At 39.1% G+C, this 23,184-nt stretch overlaps 1 protein-coding gene across 1 annotated transcript; it reads right to left on the bottom strand.

Annotated features, from left to right (window-relative positions):
• Positions 1 to 1,356: 1,356 nt before the first annotated feature.
• Positions 1,357 to 22,601, bottom strand: LOC147334400 (butyrophilin-like protein 2). The gene is made up of 8 exons (XM_086271544.1): positions 22,409 to 22,601; positions 21,338 to 21,438; positions 18,127 to 18,480; positions 9,816 to 10,121; positions 5,673 to 5,676; positions 5,168 to 5,205; positions 3,640 to 3,996; positions 1,357 to 2,979 (listed from the first exon to the last, which is right to left on the bottom strand). Exons 2-8 carry the CDS (start codon positions 21,381 to 21,383, stop codon positions 2,768 to 2,770), a joined length of 1,317 nt encoding a protein of 438 aa, XP_086127670.1. The 5' UTR covers positions 21,384 to 21,438; positions 22,409 to 22,601; the 3' UTR covers positions 1,357 to 2,767.
• Positions 22,602 to 23,184: the final 583 nt, after the last annotated feature.

The raw sequence follows: 23,184 nt of genomic DNA on the forward strand, positions 1-23,184 counted from the left end.
TGTAATGATGCCAACATATTAAACGAACAATATTTGTCTCTTATGTATAACACATCTGTATATCCACTGTCAGAGATACTTGTCTTTGAGCACTGTTTCATATTCGTGTGTCATATGCTTATTCAGCTGATCTCTGACGTCTCAACAGTAGGTTGTGCACAGAAAGAAGGCAAGGCAAGGCAAGGCAAATTTATTTGTAAAGCATAATTCAACAACAAGGTGATTCAAAGTGCTTTACAGAGACATTAGAAACAAAAACAAATAAAAAGCATGATTTAAAACTGATTAAAACAAGCAAACAAACAAACTAATTAAACACACACATTCACACCTGTTCGCGCGATTTGAACCCTTATCGTAAGGGGAGCTACCAGTCCTTCTGTGGACGAGCTACTTTCTATTTTAAATTCCCTGAATTTAAAATACTCTCTAGAGACGAAAGAAAGGAAAAGAAAATGAGTGAGTGCGCACAGACAGACGCAGAAAGTCTGCACAGGAAGTTTTTAACCTCCTATCAGTGAATCTGACGGAACTTTCAGGTTCTATGAAGCCAGCAAACTAAAAAGAAAACAAACCGCTCTGCAGTTTCCCCACCCTCCATGTCAGTTACTGCTTATCTGCAGTGACAGCTGGCAGATCACGCGATCTGTTTAAAGGCATGTTTACATGATAAATATGAAGAAAGCTCTTGTGTGACACTGCTGGAGTCAAAACAGGTTAACACTCACCTGCAGAGATGACCAGATGTACCAGCAGCCACATTGTCAAATTGTTCTGCTGATCCGACTCTTCAAATTTTGCTAATTATCCCAGTTTAAACTATGATGGGGTTAAAATTCAGCTTGGAAATAAAGCTGAGATGTCCGAGTGGGTACAGTCGCGTTTGTTTTCAGCAGCTCGATCCGATTATGTCAGGAGAAGGAGAAAATAAATAATAATAATATAATGAGGGCGGGGTCATAAACACAAGCGTAAATGCGACGAGGCTGAAGACAAAAACAAAAAGCGCGTGCTTCAGGGCTGATAGAAGCTGTTTAACACGCTTTACTTTATATCTACCTGCCCATCTCTATTTGATGATTTCATATTTCAGTATTTCTCTTTGATCTCTCATCCTCCTCTGCCTCACACTGAGGACATGTCTGTAAAAGTTTGAAACTGAGTGTTTAGAGCAGCCTGAAGTTTTAACTTGCAGGGATTTCCGACTCTAACATCATTGTTTAATGTGACGCTCTAGAAGACGATGTACATCACAGGAAATATGAAGCCTTTTTACTTTACATCTCTGCACCATCCTCAGCCACACAGTGATCATCCTGCATGGGTTTAAAAAGTAATGAAAACAAAAATAATGAAACCTGTTTTATTGTTTGAGGGCATTAAAGAGCACACATGTCACAGTAGTAGAAACAGAATATTTCTAAGGACTAAGATGATGACTGTGGAAGTGGGCAAGGAGTTTAAAAATATCTGAAAGTATCTCTGAATATACTCTGAGTGCATTTGATTTATGTTTTAGAGACAATTCAGTTGATTATTATTCATGTGATTATGTTTTCCTGCCACTGAAAAATAACAGATCTTACAGTGTCTCAGATTGCTCTGCTCATGAGCACCTGGGAGTTTCTAATAGATGGCTGGTTGAAAGAGGAAATCTCCATTGTTGATGTGATGGAGAGAGAAACTGTCTGTGAAGTTTCCTGTAATAATCACACTACAAAACAAACAGGTGCAGACTGTAGTGACTGTAACCTGCTGAGAAAGTACAAGAATTCTTTTTTTCTGCATTTTTTAACAGATTTAACAGTTTTTCTGTAAAACAAACAACAACTTTCTTAAATTTTATTAAGATACAAACTGAAATGTAATCAATCATCTTTCAGGGAGAAAGTAATTCACATTGTTGGAAATTTCCCAGAACACCAAGAGTCTGTGGGCAAAGGTAAACACACAGGCAAACAGATGCGGTGAGAGAATGATGAAAGGAAAGTGGAAATAACAAAAGACATAATGAAACTAAAACACACTGAACAAAATGTTGGGGGAAAACACCATGATGCAAATGCAAACAGCAACCTCTCAAACAGATTTCAAAAGTACGAAAAACTCAAAACAGAGAAGCTTTCAAACTGAGAACATGAAGTCTGAGTAAAAGCAACCAGAAAACCCCCAAAATTATGCAATAAAAAACTTAAAAGGAACTCAGTGCCTTGAAGTGGTCATGAAACAAAAACAGTAAAATAACAGCAGAAACATAAAGAAACAAACAAAAAGAAAAAAAAAGTCCCAACTGTTACTATGAAAATACAGAAAATAAAACTCAGATGCTCACAGGTTATGCTGTGAAACTATGGGAAACAATTACGCTAAACAAACAAATACAAAAGAGATGTTATTGTTAGAGTTTGAGTTTGTCACTTTGAGTGGGTATAAAACTGATTTGGTTGCAGTTTTAAATTTGTTTGTCTGCCCTGAAGATTTCATGTGGATATCTTCTGCACTTCAGGGGAAAAATGCTGGAGAAACCGGGTGAATTAATACTACAAAGAAAGTCTGTGTGTTTTTTCTAAATATACTAAAGTTATGGTGCAAAAAAAAAAAAAAAAAAAAATCAGCTGATTCTGAAGAGGTCAGGCGGGAACTACGAACACAGACGCCGCTCCTTCTCAGAAGCACATCGCCCACAGAACTGGTCCCACCTGTCCTCCCTCTCTGTGTATTGCTCTCACGCACAATTAGCTTACTGTACCAGAAACTCCTGGACGTTTCAGACCAGCTGCTGGTTATCTGCCTCCATGTGCTGCTGTTTCTTTCTTTTAAATCTCCACATTGCCACAAATCCAGCTGTAATAACAATGACAGTCGCAGCAGCAGAGACAGCAGGAACAACCATCTGATCTGTCCTAGTCTCCACTTCTACCACCTCCTCTATGTTTCCATCTCCTGTTTTCACCAGTTTCATGTTTCCATGAGTTTCACCTGCAGAAAAACATCAGCTGTCAGCGGAAAATCTGTCAGACACCAAAGCAGCAGCAAACCTACAGGTGCACAAATCCAGGACACCGGTTGTTTGTTGTCACAGACTCTGCAGCCATAATCAGTGCTGATACCTCATGTTATTTTTGTGCATATGTTTTCTTACCTTCTGCACATATTGTACATTTAATCTCTGAACACATCGTAATTCAATTAACTGCACATACACGTGCATTTTTGTGTATTTCTATGCTGTATGTGTGACATTTGTTTAGTATGTTTTGCTTGTCTTTCTGTAGCACCGATGTGGGACAATACTACAATTTCAGTATACTATTGTACAAACTATGACTGTGCAATGACAGTAAAGAGCCGGCCCTACAGCAGCTTTAGCTCCTCATCAGAAAAAAAGCATGTCTAGCATCTGTGCTAGCAGCATGCAATGCTACTGCCCTTCACATTCACACTGGAAGGAGTGAGCAGAGGAGACCATGGGAGGTACTCTTCATTTATTTGTCAAGTTGCAAGTGCAGAGAAGTGTAACCATCTCATAAAGCTGCGAGACTGCGCAGTTCCTGTAGGTGCTGGGAGCCAACTGATTTTATTTTCAATTTTCAGGTTTGTAAATGATGTGGGAGCTGAGCGTGAGCTCCACAAACTCACCTGTGACTGTGAGGTTGATGAAGAGACTGATCTCAGTGTGAACTCTTTTACTTCTCACAGGGTTCCTCACAGCTATGTGACACTCATACATCCCAGTGTCATTAAACGCGACGTTCTTCAGAATCAGAGAAACGTCTCCGTCCTTCATCTCCGGGTCCCTCAGCTTCACTCTGCCATGAAAAGATGGATGTTGGTAGTTTTCATAGGAGCGTTTGTTCCTGTAGAAGTAGACGTAGCCGTCTGTGTTCAGGTCAGCTCTGCTCCACTTCAACACCGAGATTATTTCATCTGTGGAAATCTGACACTGAAGAGTGACGTCAGCTCCAAGCTTTGCCTCAATATCCTGCTGCAGAGCTGAAGACAACAAAATAATCAGTAATCATGAGTTTAATTTCAAACCTGTGACTTTTTTTAATTTATGAAGCTGCTGTTAAACATAACCTTTGACACTTTTAATGTTTCACACATCTCTGGTGTGAGCGCCTCATGATGGAAACGTTTTTAGGCAAGTAAGCGAAGTGACTTCTTGTAAAACGCCTGCAGTTCTGGGAAAAATAAAAGTTTCCATTAGACTAAGTGAAAATTTAAGTAAACTGCAAGACTCAGGAGCTTTCTCAGCAATGACCTGACATAATCGTCTCTCACATCGCTGTCCTTCTGTTCTTTACACTGTTACTTCAGTTCAAAGATAATTTAAATTCATATTTCCAGCTTCGTAACAGTTTACAGGGGGGTGAATTTAAAAGAAAAAGAAATAAAATTAGGAACATGGTTAATTAACAGGTGTTATAAGATGGCTGTGTGCAGCTTCTAACTGCTGACTTAACCTCAGCTAACTGGAGATGCGTGAATTAGACCTGTGGACCTTCTTTGTCCTGTTGGTGCATTTTTAATTTAATTATCTCACAATTAATATTATTGCTGCTGTGCAGAGGAGACCATCAAATCAGTTTTTGCTCCAGGTTTTTTGAGTGATTTATTTGGATGTTAGCATATCAGCACATCCAATACAGATCCAACAATATTCAACATGAACCCCAATAATCAGACCCCTATGAGCAAGCAGTTGGTGACAGCGGGAAGGAAAAACTCTTTTAACAGGAGGAAACATTCCGGTTGAGGGTGAGCGCAGGGAGACAGGATAAAAGACATGCTATTGAACGGACTGTGAGATGAATAGTAACTCAGGATTAAATGCAGAGAGGTGTATAAACACATGCTGAGTGAAAAAGAAACACTGTGCCAAACTGCAAAAAAACAGGTGGTCCTCAGGTTATAGCAAACAGAAAAAAAAGGGGGGGGCACAAACCAGAGCGTGGTTCTCCTCTCTGAAGGGAAGAACCATTAATACCAAGTGAAACTGGGTTGAAATTGTTTTTTAGTATTAGAAAAAGGACATTGCCCCAAACCACCAAACAGGTGGCCCTCTGTTTACATAAACCAGGTTTTAGAGAAAAAACTAGAAGTTCAGATCATGTGTTCACAGCATGATTCAGATAAACTAGAATCCGAATTGACTGGCTCTTAGTTGTGGTCAATTCAATAAGATGAGACAGATTCTTATGCCTACTACAGGGGACAGAAGATAAATAGTTTAGGTTGATAGTTTCTTTAAACCACAGCACTTAAATTATCTTAAAGAAAAATCGAAAATATTTTCTTCTGTTTTGTTCAGATTTGGTGTCTCCACTTTGCTGCACGTCAGGTTTGAGTTTCATTAATTTGTCAAAAAAAAAAAAGACAAAAAATGCAACAAGTTTAAAAATTAATATGATTGGTTTTTTTGTTTTTTTTACTTTGTGTAGTTCTATTAGAGCAGAGGTTGGGAACTCTGGGCCTCGAGGGCCGGTGTCCTGCAGGTTTTAGATCTCTCCCTGGGTCAGCACACCTTAATCAAATAATTACGTCATTACCAGGCCTCTGGAGAACTTTAAGACATGTTGAGGAGGTAATTTAGCCATTTAAATCAGCTGTTGGATCAAGGACACATCTAAAACCTACAGGACACCGGCCCTGGAGGCCTGGAGTTAGACGCCCCTGTATTTGGGTATTTGAGTGATGCTTTGAAATATGCATGTCGGACTAAGCATCAGTTTGTGTGAAAGTGATGCTTCCACTACACCAGATTAATTTTAAAGCTTTCATAAAATTTTACAGATTTTAAGTGAAATAATATTTAAAAAATCATGTTAATTAAACAGTGGTAACATTTAAAAATATCAAAAAAAGATTTTTTTCACAAGCCAATAGAAATCTTGATGGGCCATTAAAACTCAGAGGCAGAGTAAAAGTAATTTTTTCTGCCTTAGTTTAGATTTCAAATGTATTGTGTTTTCATGACTTTGACCTTTGACCTTACTTGAGGTTATTTATGCAGTTTTGTATTTTAACAGGAGATTACGAGTATGTAGGTGTTTATCCCTCACTAATTTTCTGTTTTGAAGTTTGCAGTCTTTTGTCTTTGTTGTCAGCATCCTGCAATTTCATAAAGTCAGCATCAAAGCAAAAAACACTGTACAAGAGCCACAGACTCAGGATGTTTACATCGTGGTTTAACTAGGAGTGTACCCAGAGGGTGTCATAAAACTCTGGTACTTTTTACTTACGTAAGTCTAAAAAGTTTTTTTCAACAGCTTTCAAAACATCGTAAAGCCCTGTGCAGACATTTTTCTGTAAACAGTCTTGATTTTTAGGCTCACATTCAGCCATAATACAAAGGTTTTCACACCAGTTAACCATACTGGTGATTTTTCTCTGATCAAAAATCTCGCAAAATCCTGGAAACACCTCCTGCAAAGGAGATCCCCATCCCGCAATGAGTAGAGTCTACGCCATCCACTATCTCACTATCAAAAACTGCAGTGTATTAACTCGAGACTCTTCATTCAAGGTCAATAAAAAGTGACTCAGGAAAAGAGGAAGTCATATTGACCACAACCTCCAAATAATACTCAAAAATGAACATTTCACATGTTAAACAGATCACTCTGAATGATACTCATTAACCATTACTTAACCCTTATTACTCATAGGTTTCTTCTTAGTTCTGTAGGAATAAAAATACAAACAACTTCAGTTTCACTCACATGTAGATGCAGAAACGAGGGATGAAATCAGGAGGAAATTGAGAGAATCCATCTGTGACCACAGCTGTGAGATACTGCAGACGCTTCACCTACACCGAAAGATGTTGACAGGGAACAAAAACCTTTTATACACAGAAGCGAAACAGAAAGAGAGCCACATGCACACACGGAGCCGAACGCAATGGTGCAGGTTGATCACATGAAGGTAATTCTTTTTACTACAGAAAGTTCCTGTAAATGCCCCACAATAAAAGCCTCAGTAAGCAATACAATGCAACTGTTTGCAGAAATGCTTTTAATTAGTAGCAAAAGCCAGAAGTGCTACTTTTAGACAAAAGAGCATATAGCTAATAGCTGCTTCCAGCTCCTCTCTAATAAAGAGAGTTAAAAAGAAAAATTATTTTAAGTTAGTCATCAGTCTCATGTTGTGGACTTTTTTCCTTCTTAGCTGCTCTAAATGGTCTCTTGTTATCCAAACGAATCAAAGTACTTTAAATATCAACACGACAGCTTTAACTTTATGTTTTGTGTGAACGTGATGCTCAAACTGCAACAGCTGAATCTGGTCTCTCACTTTAAGGGGAAGTGAAGTGTGAACCGTCAGCAAACACTTCAGTTTGTTCGGGATTCTTTGGCTGTGCTGGTTATTCAGATGTCACATTCACTGAGCTGCAGATTGATGCTTTAACACTTTCAAGCCTCCAGGTGGCAGAAGAGCAGCTTGAGTGACAACAGATCATCATAGAAGACACAAATATTCAAGATTCATGATATGTGTTGTCATATACACTGCAAAACACAAATGGTTATGCTGAGCAATGAAATTCATACTTTGTGAGTTCCCTTCACACGACTAAATAAAAAAAAAAAAGATTATAATATAAGAATAAACCTAACTCTAAGCATAGAAAATAATAAGTAAAGTTAAATGAGTGTTATGTACACAAGGGTAGGGTTTAGTTAAATCCAAATCAAAGAGAGTTTACTTTGCAGTTAAACAAAAAAGTGAAATGTCTCCAAATGACCTTCATACAGTCAGAGTGTCACGGGAGTGGATCGCAAAGAAGCCAGGCAATACTAACGAGAGTTACTCAATATTCCAGCGACAAATAGCTCAGAGCCCCAGCCTTAAGAAGAGCCAGAGAACCGCAATTCGCTCGAGATCAGCTGCAGGTGCGTGGGCCAAGGGCAGGAGCCCAATCAGAGCTCTGCCCAGGCAGACAGGTAGGGGAGAGAGAGCGAGAGAAAAACAACAAACACTTGTGGCCACACTGGGCTGGCCGGGGAGGCACAGGGACCATGACACAGAGGCCTCAGTCACTGTGTAAAGATTTTGTTTGTTTGTCAGTTCTGGCAGTTTTCGAGTCAGCATAAAACTTTCATAATCACACTTTTATAATGTGGTAAAAACATTAAAGCCTTGGCTTTCCTTTAGTTTGTGAGAACTGCCACTGAAATTAAATTGTATGATCACTGACTCTGGTAGCATTTTTTAAACTTTTTTACTTTAAATTAAGCTTTATGAACCCAAGTGCACTCACACACAAAAGTATTCACACAGGTGTACAACAGGTAGTCAAACAAACACTACTGGTAATGTGAAGTTAATTTGTTCATTTACAGCTTCATGTCATTATTCTTGAAGTCTACTAGGACAAGTTTAAGTTCCACCACACTGTGCAGATGGGATAGAGACATAGTAAGCAAAAGTTTATACAAATATTAGCCCTCAATGTGAAATATATGAAGAACATCTGGTATATACCAGCCTGGCCTGAGTCTTCTGTCAGAAACTGTCTCTAATAAAGCTCCATAGACACACTGAACATGAACGTCATGTACATGAAATTGCTGCCAGTCCTAATCAAATATAATGTGTATGTGTGTGTGTGTGTGTGTGTGTGTGTGTGTGTGTGTGTGTGTGTGTGTGTGTGTAGGACAGAAGCAGACAACTCTATAATCAATCTATAATAAATAACAATGACGTCAACTTCTGCTGGGGTAGTAAACACTCACAAGCAAGGATTAGGGTTAACCCTTAATCCTTAAAGTCCACAAGGGGTCTCTGTAGACCATAAATTGGTGTTCAAGATTGCCAATACTTTAGTAAGACAGAGGTGGCAAAACGATCCAGAGTTATAGAGTAAATTAGTCCTTTTAGTTATTCTCAATACAGCTGGATGTAATTACTGCAGGAGAGTCAGGAGGAGCTGGAGGTATGCAAGCTCAACAACTTCATCTCACAAACACATTAACTTTGTAATGTGGTTTTATAAAGGGTCCCTGCAAAGTTGCACATTGTGACACAAAAGTTGGTGATGACAATAAACAAGACCCTTGAAATGAACATTTTTGAACTGAGACTTAAACATACACACTTTTTCTCTTCCTCCTTTGTGTGCAGCCTTTCATGATGTGTAGATAACCTTAACCTTGGTTTTCACAGAAACATCACAGCTATCACAATTCTAATGTGTGTTTCTTTTTCTGGAGCCACGGTTTGTTTTAAATCTAAGATGGACACTGACTCCTTTGTAGAAAAGATGTGTCAGTATTGTTTTGGTGCAGTGTGAACATTTTCTCTGGAATATAAAGAAATCTTTCCTCTCCTGAGGAAGAGCTGAAGAAGACATGTCTGCCCTCTGCTGGTCTTCATTACTTTAATGTCAGACTCTGGTTGTTCTTCTGCTCTCACAGAAAAGTTCCCTGTTTTCTGTTTCAGACCAGATCTATGTAAGCTAGTTCATCAAGATGGGGAGGAAGTGGGAGTATTCTTCATCTTTTCTTTCTTGGAGATCACAGCTATGACAGCGATGGTCACAACAAAAGCAGACAGAGCAGCCACCAGTCCAAAGCGTCCTCTGCTGACTCCACCCGTCTCCACTCGATCTGCTGTGTGTGGTGGACATGCAGATTGGACAGATGTGAGACATCAGCTGTCAGTCAGGTGATGACTTATAGTATTACTGTGTATTATGAAGTAAAAGAAAATGCACCATAAAAACAACTTAATAAATATCAAAGCCCTTTGACCAAAAAACCTACCCTTTAATGACTCACCTGGAGGAACAACACTCAGACTGATGGTACTAATCCTGTGTTTTGTTCCTCTCCTGAAGACGCGACACTCGTATGTTCCAGTGTCATTAATCGTCACATTCTTCAGAATCAAAGACACGTCTCCATCCTTCATCTGTCTGTCCTGCAGATCCACCCGGTTCTTAAAAGCTGGATGCTGGTTGTCCGGAACAAAAACCTCATCTCTGTACAAAAGCACATATTCTTGCTTCAGGTCAGCTCTGCTCCACTGAACAGCCAAGATCTGCTTATTATTATTTGGAGCTTGACATGTCAGTGAGATGTTCTGCCCAGACTCAGCTGTGATGTTTGTCTGGTCTAAAAGAGGAAACAACACAGTACAGAGACATTAAAGGAAACATTCAGCACAGCAGCCAATCACAGTGAGGCTACAGAGAGAACTGAGCTCTGCTGAACTAAACCAGAGAAAACAAAGCATCTGGTGCACTGATGTTCTACAAACTGACCATTAGACCATTTGATTGAAAAGAAACAGGACTGACATGCTACAGGTGAGAAGCTGCTGTACCATATTTACTGAACTGTTTACTTTATTTGAGCTATTCAGTGATATAATGTATTGAGCTAAGCTGTTTTTCTGTTTTGGCTATTGTAAAGAGGGTGTATATATCTGACTCTTACTACACTATTTTTATCCTTCACATCATCTTGAAACATTCTGTAGTGCAAACAACATTTAAACTAGATCTCCTCACTTTTACTTTCATGTCGGATGATGCTCATTCTGTTCTGATCCAGTTTTTCATTAAGCAAATAAGCATCACTGTTTCAGAGTGAAAAGTACCATTAACCAAATAAATGGAATAGAAAGGATTCAGAGCATCAAATTTATACCCGTGTGTATGAACCTGATCATCTACATCAGAATTCCCTTCAAGGCTGAAGTCTACAGCTTCTTGTTTCAACTTCAAAGTGCAGTAATGTGCCAGGGCTGCTGACTAATACAAGCCACAGTTAGAAAGACTGACTATGAGAGAATGTCTGTGAGAGTCATGACTACTACGCAAATAAGCAAAAGAAACAAAAAGGTACTTGTTGGAGAGCAGTCACATGAAGTTTGACAGAGTGACACGACAGATGTTTAAAGTTTTCAAGTATTTGGCTGAGGAAAGAACGATTATACAGAGGTATACAATCACATTAATTTTTGATCTAATTGATAATTAATGGGATTGTAGTTATTGAAAAAGACGTCTCCCACCTCTCTGCTGTGAAGTTTGCACGTTTTCAGTCTATAAATGTTTATTCTCAACATTCAGCAATTCAAGAACAGATCAAAAGCCAAAGATTGAAATATCAGCAGCTTACATATTTATTCAGGTGACACTCGGACTTTGTAGTCTTCATAATGAGTAGCTTTGTTTCAGCATCTTTGCTTTTTGCTCAAATTTGATCACCATTTCAGTTTAATGAATAACTCTTTACTTTAAATAATGTTACTGAAAATAAAAACATGTTTCACTTACCTGTAGATGCAACAATTAGAGACAAAGATAGGAGGATTATTAAAGACGCCATCTCTGACAAGTGAATGAAGACAGTGGAGTAGCTGAAAGCTGTTAGGAGTCAAAGAAGAAGATGTGGTTAAAAATATGGACATTGGCAGTTCTCAAACACCACAAGCAAGAAGATCATCATCACAAGTTTTCCTCTTGCAACATAGTGCAATAAAAACACAACATAGTCACAGTCAAAAGAAGGTGATAAATAATGAGAAAAACATACAACTTTATCTCAGAGTAACTGACATTTGGTAAATGGTAAATGGACTGGTTCTTATATGGCGCTTTTCCACTCTTCTGAGCACTCAAAGCGCTTTACACAACTTGTGCATTCACCCATTCACACAACTGACATTCACACACATTCATACTCCGATGAATGCATCGGAGAGCAATTTCGGGTTAGTATCTTGCCCAAGGATATTTGGCATGCAGACTAGGGGAAGCCGGGAATCGAACCACCAACCTTCCGATCAGTAGATGACCTGCTCTACCACCTGGGCTACAGCCCTCAGCAGCTGAACTTTTGCACGTTTCTTCTTGCTTCTGTTTCATGAGTGTAAGCTGCCAAATTTCAACCTGCTCTGGTCAAATAAAACTGACAGGAGTGCAGATAAGATCAAAATAAGATTTATGTTAGACACTCAGCATGGTGTGTGTCCTCCCAGCTGTGGTGTCACAGTAGGTCACCCTAGTAATATTCACATCACATAAAGTTAGCACAGAAGGAAATTTGTGTTTGGTTGATTATTTCTTTGTTGTAAAAATCCTTCTTGGCAGTAAATCTTTTAATGTTGGAAAGCCTGTTTATTTCCCTTAAACTGGGCCAATTAAATGACACCAAACAAGAGCAGAACAAATTCTTTGGCAGACAAGATTTAGTACATTTTTCATGGGCTTGACAAGTAATAGCATGCCTAACTACACAACCTCTGGTGCAAAAATGAATTGATGAGCTATATATAGGTAGATATGATAGATTTGTTTGTTCATTTCACTGCAACAACACATTGTTGCAAAGAACTGCAGACAGTTACGGGTGTACAGGCACACTGCTTATTTTTGTCTGACTATGTGTGCAAGAGAATACACAAAAATAAACAAGTTTACAAGATTACTCTGAATTATACTAAATAAATAAACAATTCAGCATCAATCACATTAGGATGCAGGAATTAGAAATGTAATCAAGAGGACCTTGAGACAACTCATCTGTGACAACATCTTAGAGACAGTGCAGAGGCTTCACCCACACTGACTGATGTGTGCAGGGAACAAAAAGAGAAAGAGAGAGAATGTTACATCTGTCACAGCACAAACTCCCCTTCATTAACCCTTTAAGACCTACCATAGAACCAAGTCCGTCAGATCTTATATTATATTTTTACATGCTGTGGAGCCATTTTTGGGAGCATTTCAAGTTGCTATACATCAATACAACCATTATAGCCCAGATTTTAATAATATGTATTCATTAAGTGCATAGTAATTAAATAAATTGCAAAAAAAAGTGCAATAAACTACAAAAAAATTGAAAATCGTTTTTGATTTTTTAACATATATTTCTAGTTAGAGAAATTTAAGAGGCTTATCCCTCAAAACTTTAAATACAAAAAAGTTGCACAAAATAGTTTCCCACCACAGGAAATTTATTTTGAGTGTCTTCATAGTTTTATTTTTGAAATTGTTATGGTTCAAAAATATTGGAGATGGACACCAGAGGAAAAACCCACAATAACAACACTGGTCCGGTCGGGTTGAGTCAAACGATGATTTAATGATCACACACGTGGGAGATGGACACTGTATGCAGACAGTCTCAGATCTCATCTCAAAAAACACATTTCCATAGTTTTATGAAATCAGGGTATTAGAACGCCCCCTCATGCGTAGTGACAGGTGTAATACAATCAATGTTGACAATTTTATTTAACACAAAGAATAACATTGTCTCCTTCCCGAGGGCAGACGCTACCTGCCCCCCTTCTCCTGGAACCGTCTGTACCCTGCTGAGACACAACATGGCAACTACAAGGACTCTTTCATTTATTAAGACCATCAGTGTGTATTGCTCTAAATCAAGTATATAATATTAAATGAATATTGCTGGATCAGCTACTTCTACTTAAAACATATTAAAACATGACTAAGCACAAAATCACCAAGAATGACATCTTATAAGTGCTGTGTAAGCGCGTGCGGCCTTCCAAGCTCAAAGCCTTTGCCCTCCATAGATCAGCCAGACTCGCGCTGGCTGTAGCTTTTAACCTTTAATTACCTTGAGCACAACTCTAGAATGAGCAACAAACTGCAATGTGTATGGAATGATCATGGTTACATCTGCAATGGAAAATCATGTTATTATTCTGATACCTGTAAGAAAGATCAAATTAAAGTTATCACCATCACTGTAATGCAAAGAATAATGTAAGATCAAAAACTTCAATTTATGCTTAATGCAAAGCTGGTTATATACTTCTAAGGAACTAATAATGACATATTAAAATATTAAATGATAATGAGAAAAACATCCCCCCCTTATTCTACAATTCCCTCTGTTGACCTCTGGAGAATCCAGAGGTCACAAACAGTTGTGTCCCTCCTTGGCCTACACATTCAGTTCCACATGCATCATTGGCATCATGGACATTGGAGTAATGACTCCAGGGTCCACTGCCCTCACAGACATACTTTTGAACATTCGTCTGGCACAAGGGATGAGACAACAACAAATAACCATAATACCCACCACAATAGACAAAGAAAACATGACCGAAGCGATGACCCCCTTCCACCGTCCGAACACTGAGGTCAGCCAGCCTTCTAATGGATTACCAACACCGGAGTGATCATGCATAGTTTCAGAAAGGCTCTTTAGGCCCTCCAGAGCCTTGGTTACCGACCCATCTGGAGCAGTATTGTTTGGAATAAAGGTGCAACACTGGTCAGCAAACATAGCACACACGCCCCCTTTTCCGCTAACAACATGTCAAGGGCCATTCTATTCTGCACTCCCATTAACGAGGTCGGACCCACCTGCTCCGCTAGCCCCTCCAATCCGTCTCTGGTCAGGTTAGAGAGCCTCAGTACATTGTAATGAACATAATTAATCCTATCTACATTCTTGTTTGGAGTCACTGGAAAGAAAGCAGAAATTATTGGAATATTTTCAAACCTGATTTCAAATCCCCCCCTTATTCTACAAAATACACCAATTTTTATATACTGCAGGAAAAACGAAAATAAATATTATACTGCAAATTTGCAAAAAAGCAGCATATGCATCAAAATAAACTATTTCCAGCAGTGCAATATGAGTCCTAAGCATCCCAGAAACGACACAGAAAGTCATAAAGTCGAAGATAACTTTTTAAAAGACCAGTATAGGCCCTGAGGCCCTGATGGTAAAAAACTAAATTTCCGCAAAAATGACGTCACTTTCGGTTTTGGGCAGGTAATGGCGGAAATGCAAAAGTTCGAGCTGACGTCTATTCCAACGTAGGAAGTGTTATGAACAGCTGATCGGATCGGCAAAGCGTGTTTCTGGAATATTGTGTTTTTGTTCCTGCAAGCGCTTTTTATGCAGTTTTTGTGTGGAAGGAAACCGTGACCTAGGACAAGCTGATGGCATAAGATGTAAGTACAACTCCTCCGGTTTCATATGCAAAAAAAAAATTTTGCACTAGCTTACGTGGTTGCAGTGCTACTGGGATTTAAAAATAGTTACGCAAAACAGAGCGTGCCCGCTCCGACCGGCTTTAAAGGGTTAACCACTGAAGCATAAAAATGTCACATCAATATCAACAGTAATGAGTCATACAAACTTCCCCATTCATTCCGGGACATGATCATTGACACCAAACACAAGTGTAACTATACTGCAAATAGTCCCACCCTATTTTAGAAGCACTGCAGTCACTGCTTATACCAGACTCCCTCAAAAATAAATAAAATAAAATGATCTGTTAACATTTTCCCAGAAGTAAAATGTTCTTTTTTATATTTATTCATGGAGAGTAACAAACTGCCCTTTGTAAGCTGTACGTTATATTTTTTTCTGCTTTACTTGATCATCTCACCTGAGCGTCTGAAAGTGTTTCACTCTGTAAACACGAGTGTTGTTTCTCCCTTTTACAGCTTCAGCTGCATTAAAACAATTCAAAAGCTGATTATGTTAGAGAAGCAGATTTTGAATTGTTTTAACTCATGACTCTGAGTTCATCGTGGTTTCCAAGTGTATGTAAAATATGTTCTATCATGTTGTGTGTCTCCTCAGTATGAGCTGGTCTGTCAGCTGATATTTCAGGACAGTTTAAGGGATTTCAGCACTGACACTATTTCATAAAAGAAATAGTTCTTGTTAAATGTGACAGAAACAGAAATTTCTTTCAATTTAGTTTTGGAGGATAGTGAGTATAGGCAACTGGGGCATTTCTCCATAGGTTCCTGTGTAGCCCTCTGTGAATTAAAAAAAAATAAAACAATCAATGCGTTGTGGCTCCTGCAGCAGAAATAAGGATCAGAGGATCAGATTTAGTCACCCTCATCCACAGATGTTGTGGGTGTTCACCTAACATCATCATCCTCGCTCTGAAAGCCACACATACCTGTTTCTCTTCACAGCATCAAATCTCCCTGACAGTCAGCAGGTCTGCAAAAATCACACACCCTGTTTGTACATCATGTCATATGTTCTATTTCAGTGAATGTGTGAAGTTTTTTTTTTACTTGATTGAATTTAAAGAGTTAGTTAAAAGCTTGAGTGAGCTAAATTTGCATCTGAAAGAAAGTTGTGACACATTCTGTGTTTCCTTTTTCAGTTTTTATTCTTTTTTTATTAATAAATAATTTGATGGCCAAGACATTTCTGAACATCATACTGGTAATTAGGGCAGATGTGCAGGTGAACAGTCCTACACAACAGACCGAAAGAAACCAGAACAAATCAGTATACCGCGTTTACAAAAAAAGGTCAAGAGTTAAAAGCAGCAGGTGACCACTCGTGCAAGGGACACTGACACTGAGCTAAACACACATCTGTTATTAAACAGCACCATACGACTTGCAAACTCTCGTGAGGATACAAGGATCGTTGTTTCACATTATCCTGGATCAACATCAAACACAGACTGATGACAATAAACAAACAGCAAACAAGTTATTGGACAATTCAGTAACTCTTACAATCTGAATCCTTTTTTAGCACCAATCGGAAACATTTTTTGTGATTTTCTTCAGAATTTTCTATTTATTTTATTATTTTTATTTTCAGTGAGAAGCTCCAGGCTGAATTTGCTGTTTGTTTGAGGAGTTTGCAGAGCTGTTATGTTTTTGATAACCACAGAACAGTCTTTTTATTTCTTATTTTTCACTTTTAAACCAAAAGGCCATGTTGCTTAGCTGCCTGGCAAAGTCGCTATCAGTGTTAGTTCATCAAATCTGTAAATTTTCTTTCTATAAAATCATATTTCTGGACATGTTAAATCGACTTCCAGAGGACAGAGGCCGGAAGATCAAGGTGTGCCCGGTGGAGGTGGGGTGCAGGGGCTTTGTTGCCAGTACAACAGCAAAACTGCTTAGAGAGAATGGGATCAGAGGACAGGCGCAACGGCAGGCTAAAAGAAAACTAGCTAACACTGTTGAGAGGACCAGTCACTGGCTATGGCTAAAAAGGGCCGACATCACTTGGGCAACAAGGCAATCAGCTAACCATGAGAGAAAAGAAATATTCTGCTCTTCTTCCCTTTTCTGGGAGGCAGTGGGGAGGTAGAGCGTACAGCCTGATCCAGCGGGGAGGTGTGGGAAGCCAGATCGGGCGCCTCTCTTCCGGCTCTCCTCTCTGCTCTCTCCTATCTTGTCCCTTTTGTCTTACATCACCTTTTCTATCCCTTTGAAGAAGTATGGCTTCATAAATGCTAAAGAGGTAAGTATTATTTCTCAGTTGCAGTAGATAGAAAATAAACTAAGAAATAACAATTTAACATAAACCAGTGACACACTGCAGGGCCTGATCAACCCTGGCAGGGCCTCCTTGATGAGGGTGTCTAGTGATAATGTCTGAAAAACCCGATGAATCCAAGGTCCACTATTGACGATGTGTCCCAAATCTTAATATGATAATCTAGATCGATCTCTAATCCCTAAACCTAACCAAGGAAGGAAAATGGCGGATTAGCCTGGGTAAAAGACTGAAAGTTGAGGCAACAACGACGTGTGCTGCTTGCAAAGTTTCTGGGCTGCCTTTCCTCATAACAGCTGTCCCTCAAGAGTCTCTCCATCTAAAGCAATGCATTATCAGGGACTGTAACCTCTAGTCCTTTTAACTGAATTCTTTTAAATATGAATAATGTCAGAAAACCAACAACAATAAAAGCAACCACAACATAACAAACACCCATTATAAGAGTTGGAGTTACTACGTCTCCAACATCCTGGATGTTTCCAGCTTCACTTTCCACGATTTGGTGCTGCAACAACTTTTCATCTGTTTCACCTGCAGAGAGAACATCAGCTGTCAGAGAATATTTCAAACAGTGGTTTAATGTTTAGCATCTGAGTTAGCAGCATGCCGTTTCCCCTTCACGCTTAACACTAAAATAATTGAGCAGAAGAAGCTGTGGATAAATTGTAGCTCACTGGCTTTTGTTTGTTTATTTGCCAAGTCACAAATAATCATGCAGTTTCCGTAGAGTAGAGAAATACTAGCAGCAAGCAGTTTTAGATTTTTGTTTGTAATTTCACGCTTTTATGTTTTGGGGGTTTTATGATATGGGAGCTGAGCGTGAGCTCTACAAACTCACCTGTGACTGTGAGGTCAATGAAGAGACTGATCTCAGTGTGAGCTCTTTTACTTCTCACAGGGTTCCTCACTGCTATGTGACACTCATACATCCCAGTGTCATTAAACGTGACGTTCTTCAGGATCACAGAAACGTCTCCATCCTTCATCTCCGGGTCCCTCAGCTTCACTCGGCCATAAAAAGATGGATGTTGGTAGTTTTCATAGAATCGTTTGTTCCTGTAGAAGTAGACGTAGCCGTCTGTGTTCAGGTCAGCTCTGCTCCACTTTACCACTGAGATTCTTTCATCTGTAGTAATCTGACACTGGAGAGTGACGTCCTCTCCAAACTTCGCCTGCACATCCTGCTGAAGAGCTGAAGGAAAGAAAATAATCTTTTTAAAATGTAACTCCTTTTTAAATTTTTAAAAATTTTTAACTGTTAACAGCACTTGATAAGAATTTGTGGCTGAAAAATCAAGACAACAGCAAAGAGCCTCAAACAGCAGTTTGAGGCTCTTTGCTCGTCAGTCCTCACAGAGCACCATGTTAAAATGTTTATGGCCTACAAAAAGCAGTTTTGGTCTCTGTACTAATTTCCCGTTCTGTAACAGCTTTGTGTGGGTAGAGGCTTACAATCGGAGACATACTTGATTACGATAATACGATCCCTAACACAGGGCTGTAGCTGCTGGCTGTCTGCTAGGCTGCTAGTTTCTTTGGCATCAAATAAACTCCAACTATGTTTGCTTGACTCTGTAAAAACCAGTCTCAAGGTGTAATTCCATTAATTTAAATGTAATTTCAGAGTATTTTAGCTGAATTATGTTATTATTATGTACCCTGCAGGGCACTAAAATAACAGACTAACAAGTTAAAATTTTACAGGTAAGAAAGAAAGTAACTTTGAGTGTATCTTTTGGCTACTTTACTTTGTATTTTGTTGTCTATTTATTTCAAAGGTACCTGATTATTGTGCAATTTTATTGTCTATCACACTAAAAATAAATATTATACACCCTTATTAAACATAAAGCAATGATTTAATTAAAATGCAACTGAAACATGTAAAATACTTTTTTTATGTATTCGAATAATTGCTCATTAAGAATATGGCCAGTGTCACATTTAATGACAGTGGGATTTATGAGTGCTTGGTATAAAATGAATCAAGTTAATTTCATTTGACTAAATTCCATTAAATCGAACATTTAAATTGAACCTATGTAACAAAATTACCTGTGTGTGTGTGTGTGTGATGTTATATTGTTTTATGTTTCATATATATATGAGCAGGCCTATATAGAGAGGCCTGCTCAAAATGAGACCCTTGAGCGACAGTTGGAAAACATCGCGGAACGGATCACTGCAGTTGTGAGGTCTTTGATACCATCATGGGGAGGCTCGCAGCTCTTCAACGGGAGATCGAGAGACCAGTCTCAGAGTGCTAAATTCGAGCTGCTCACAAAGTTGAAATCAACAATATTCAACATTTGGACACCACGGCGCCAGCTGCAGGCCCAAGGCTGGAGCCCACCAAAACAACTCCCTGATAACGACTGTGTGATGACTATTCTTCCCGCCCCATGAAGGCCACCTGGGTTGGCTGGCAGACTGTTTACTTAGCCTGATAGAGCGAAGGACACTGTCTCCGCTGAACTCTGGACACGCACACACACACACACTTACACTGATAAGCACGCACTCATCCCCCTCCCTTCCAAACGCCTTCGATGCTTGTGCCCTACCGGGGAAGATAGCAGTCAACTGGACCAGCACAGATGCTGCAGGACCGGATGCGCTGTCTACACCGACTCTCTCTTACCCTTTACCCGCCCCTGTTGCTTGTCTCGTGTTTCTATGGTGTATTGATAGTCATGTGCTTTTGTGCTGAGGTGTTTTTTCTGTTATCAAACTGTTCTCCCACTAGGAGCTCAGTCTGAGTGGAGTTTTTTTTTCTCCTCCTCTTACCTCATGTAGTGTATTTTCGTTGTTTTTTTCCTATCAGCCTACCTTCTGACATGTCTGCCCAATGTGATGTTTGTGTAAAGTTGGTCAGAAGGTTCCTTTGTGAGTGCGCATGCGCCATTAGCGTGCTGCCTGCTGTAACCCCTAATTTCCCTCGGGATGAATAAAGTATTCTGATTCTGATTCTGATATATGAAATTAAAGTAGTTAAAGTCAAATAAAAGCAGATTTTCTTTCTTTTTTGAGTGTACTGCACTTAATTTACACTTAACACTTAAACTTTCATATAAATGAAGCTTATGTGTTCAAGTTCAATAAAGATGATCTTTAGTCAAACATCTGTCTGATCCCCAGGTGTTTGACAGCTAATCCAAGCTTTACATCACTTCAGACTCCTTCCACCTCCCTGCATGGGAGCTCTGAGTTTCATGAATTTACAAAAAAGAAAAAAAAAGAGACTCAAATACACAATGAATAAAGTCACAAGTTAATATAATATTTTTATGTTGTGGAATTATTAGAGGCATATTTGGAATGAGCTTCTTTACAATAAATTTGAAAATCTTATATGTTAGCACAAAACACTCTCAGCCCCACTCATCACATAAGCAAAGTCCAGAGCTGTCCTTGTCATATTTTAATGCTGGGAGGTCTCACATTGGAGCTATGTGACATAAAGGATTTCCTTAAAATCCAAAGCAGAAGTGAAAGGAGAACTGAAAGACTTCCAACCAAAAGAGAAAGTCTTGGATTGAAGTTGTTGATGTTTTGCTTTCACTTCGCATTTCCCTTTTTGTTTTTTCACTGTTAGAACTCAGTCGTAGTGGGATGAAGATAGTTAAGATAAAATTGCAAAGTTACACTGTTAAACACACTTTAAAAGGGAAAGGTTGTCCAACATCTCGTGTAAGTAACATCTCATGGTGTCCATTTCAGACCCAGAGTGACTGCTGCTGTTCTCATCGTGCAGCAATTCAAAGGACACACAAACCACAAAGTGGCTGCTGACTCAAAACACAAGCAGCTTACAGCAGCCAGATTCAGGTAAACTCTGGGACTTTAAAATCCCTCCACCCCACCCCTGGATCTGACATCAGCTGTTACATCATTAAACATGCTGCTGTAAAAATGCTGAAAAAAATGACTACAAAGAGACACAGGAGCTCAACCTGCAAACACAACATGGGAATCAACATTTAAACACATTACACATATTTATACTTACCTAAAAAAAATTTTTTTTTAAAAAACTCTCTTTCACTCACCTACAGAGCAAGAAATCACGAACAGGAAGACTATGAGGGACTCCATCTGTGACTGCTGTGACTGGAGGCTGGGAAGTGAAGAGTCCGCAGCCTGACCTGCACTGAAAACAGAGTTGGTGTCACTTTCACTTTGTAAGAGGGGGAGGGAGAGAGCATAGATGAATATAGATAACTCATTCTTTATTGGATTATATCAACACATGATGGCAAAATATTACACAGACACACACTCAATGGTAAAAAAAAAGAAAAAAAGGCCTGTATTTATTTGTATAGCGCTTTTCTAGTCCACCCATTCACACACTGGTGATGGAAAGCTACATTGTAGCCACCCTGGGGGCGCACTGAGCATTAGCAACAAGATGACCATTTACAAGAAATCCGAGCACTTCTGAGAAGTGTTACAGTTTATGCTTATTTTAACCAGCAGATGGCAGCACAAGTCACAATATGAGAAACATTTAGTACAATAAGAATAAAGTAATGAAAGTTGTAGTAGTGACTTGTATGATGTTTGCAGACGAATGCAGAGTGCAGCACAGGGACTGTGGCTGCAGTAACTTTTCTTCTGCTTGATCAGTTTAATCCGTCAAATTTTATATTATTGTTCAAATAAAACGGACTGCAGTTTGGAAAAAAAATGAGAAATTGTGTAAATAATAGAAGACAAATATTATGTTAAGTCTCATTTGCACCACTAACGCAGCATTTATCCTTGTAGCTTTACTCTATGAAGTGAAGTGGGAGACGCTCAAACGGTCGGTTACGCGCACAAGACAAAACAAAACGGCCTGTTTTGATCTGAGCGCGCGCAGTGAGAAGCACAAAGTCTGCACAGAAGGTTTTTAACCTCCTCACACCGTCTCTGACTGAATTTTTTGGTTTTTGGAGCCAGCAAACACAAAAGAAAATATGTATTTAACCCGCTCCAGAGTTACTCCAGAGTCTGAGCGGAAATGATCCTTAACTGTTTAACTGCAGTGAGAGCTGGCAAGTCTCATGGTTCACTTACGCGCAAGTTAACAAATCTAATAAATATGATCCAAACTCTTAGTGTTAGTACAAACTCACCTGCAGACAAAGAGGTTGAGTGTAGCTGGGAACCTCAGATGTCCGAGCAGCCATTTCCGTCTTATTGTTCGGAAGATCCTACTTTTCAAAGTTTGCTAAATATCCAAAGGATGGTGAGATTTCACGAGAATAGGAGATCCCAGTTTTTCAATAAAGCTGAAAGTTTCCGAGCCTGAAAACAGGTGCGTTTGTTTTCAAGTGCGCCCTCAAGTGTCTTTTAAAGGAAGAAGAACAAACTGAGGGCGGGGTCATAAACATGTGCGTAATAACAAAGCGGCAAGCCACTGGATTCAGACCTGATCAACAACAAAATCGATCACTAATCAGTCATCAGTCACATTAAAACCATTATAGAAGCTGATTAATAGAATAAACAGGATTCACGCTCAGATTTAAGTGGATCTTCTCTGACTGTGACTTTGATGTGAGATGTGTCATCTCTTATCCTCCTGTGCTTCTCACTGATACACTGTCTCACGTTTAACTGTCTCTAAGCTAAGAAAGTACATTTTTCTGACAACAAAAGTTTTGCCCTGAAACTCAAACATCTGTAAAAGGTGTTTACACCAGCGGTATCAAACATGAGGCTCATGGACCAGAGCCAGCCCACCAAATGATCCATTTCAGTCCACTTGAAGTGAGGAAGAGAAAATGAATTATTGTTATCTTTCATTTCTACATATGTAAAATATGTTTACTCATAGAAATTCTACATGGGAAGGTTGTTGTAAATTGCAACGCAGGCATATTGTTAAAAATTCTCTCAATTTAGCGAA

The sequence above is a fragment of the Aulonocara sp. 'chitande type north' Nkhata Bay genome, linkage group LG3 (genome assembly GCF_057382095.1).
Source record: "Aulonocara sp. 'chitande type north' Nkhata Bay isolate Kocher_YH1m ecotype deep benthic linkage group LG3, A_spYH_male_GT1.1, whole genome shotgun sequence".
Taxonomy (NCBI): domain Eukaryota; kingdom Metazoa; phylum Chordata; class Actinopteri; order Cichliformes; family Cichlidae; genus Aulonocara; species Aulonocara sp. 'chitande type north' Nkhata Bay.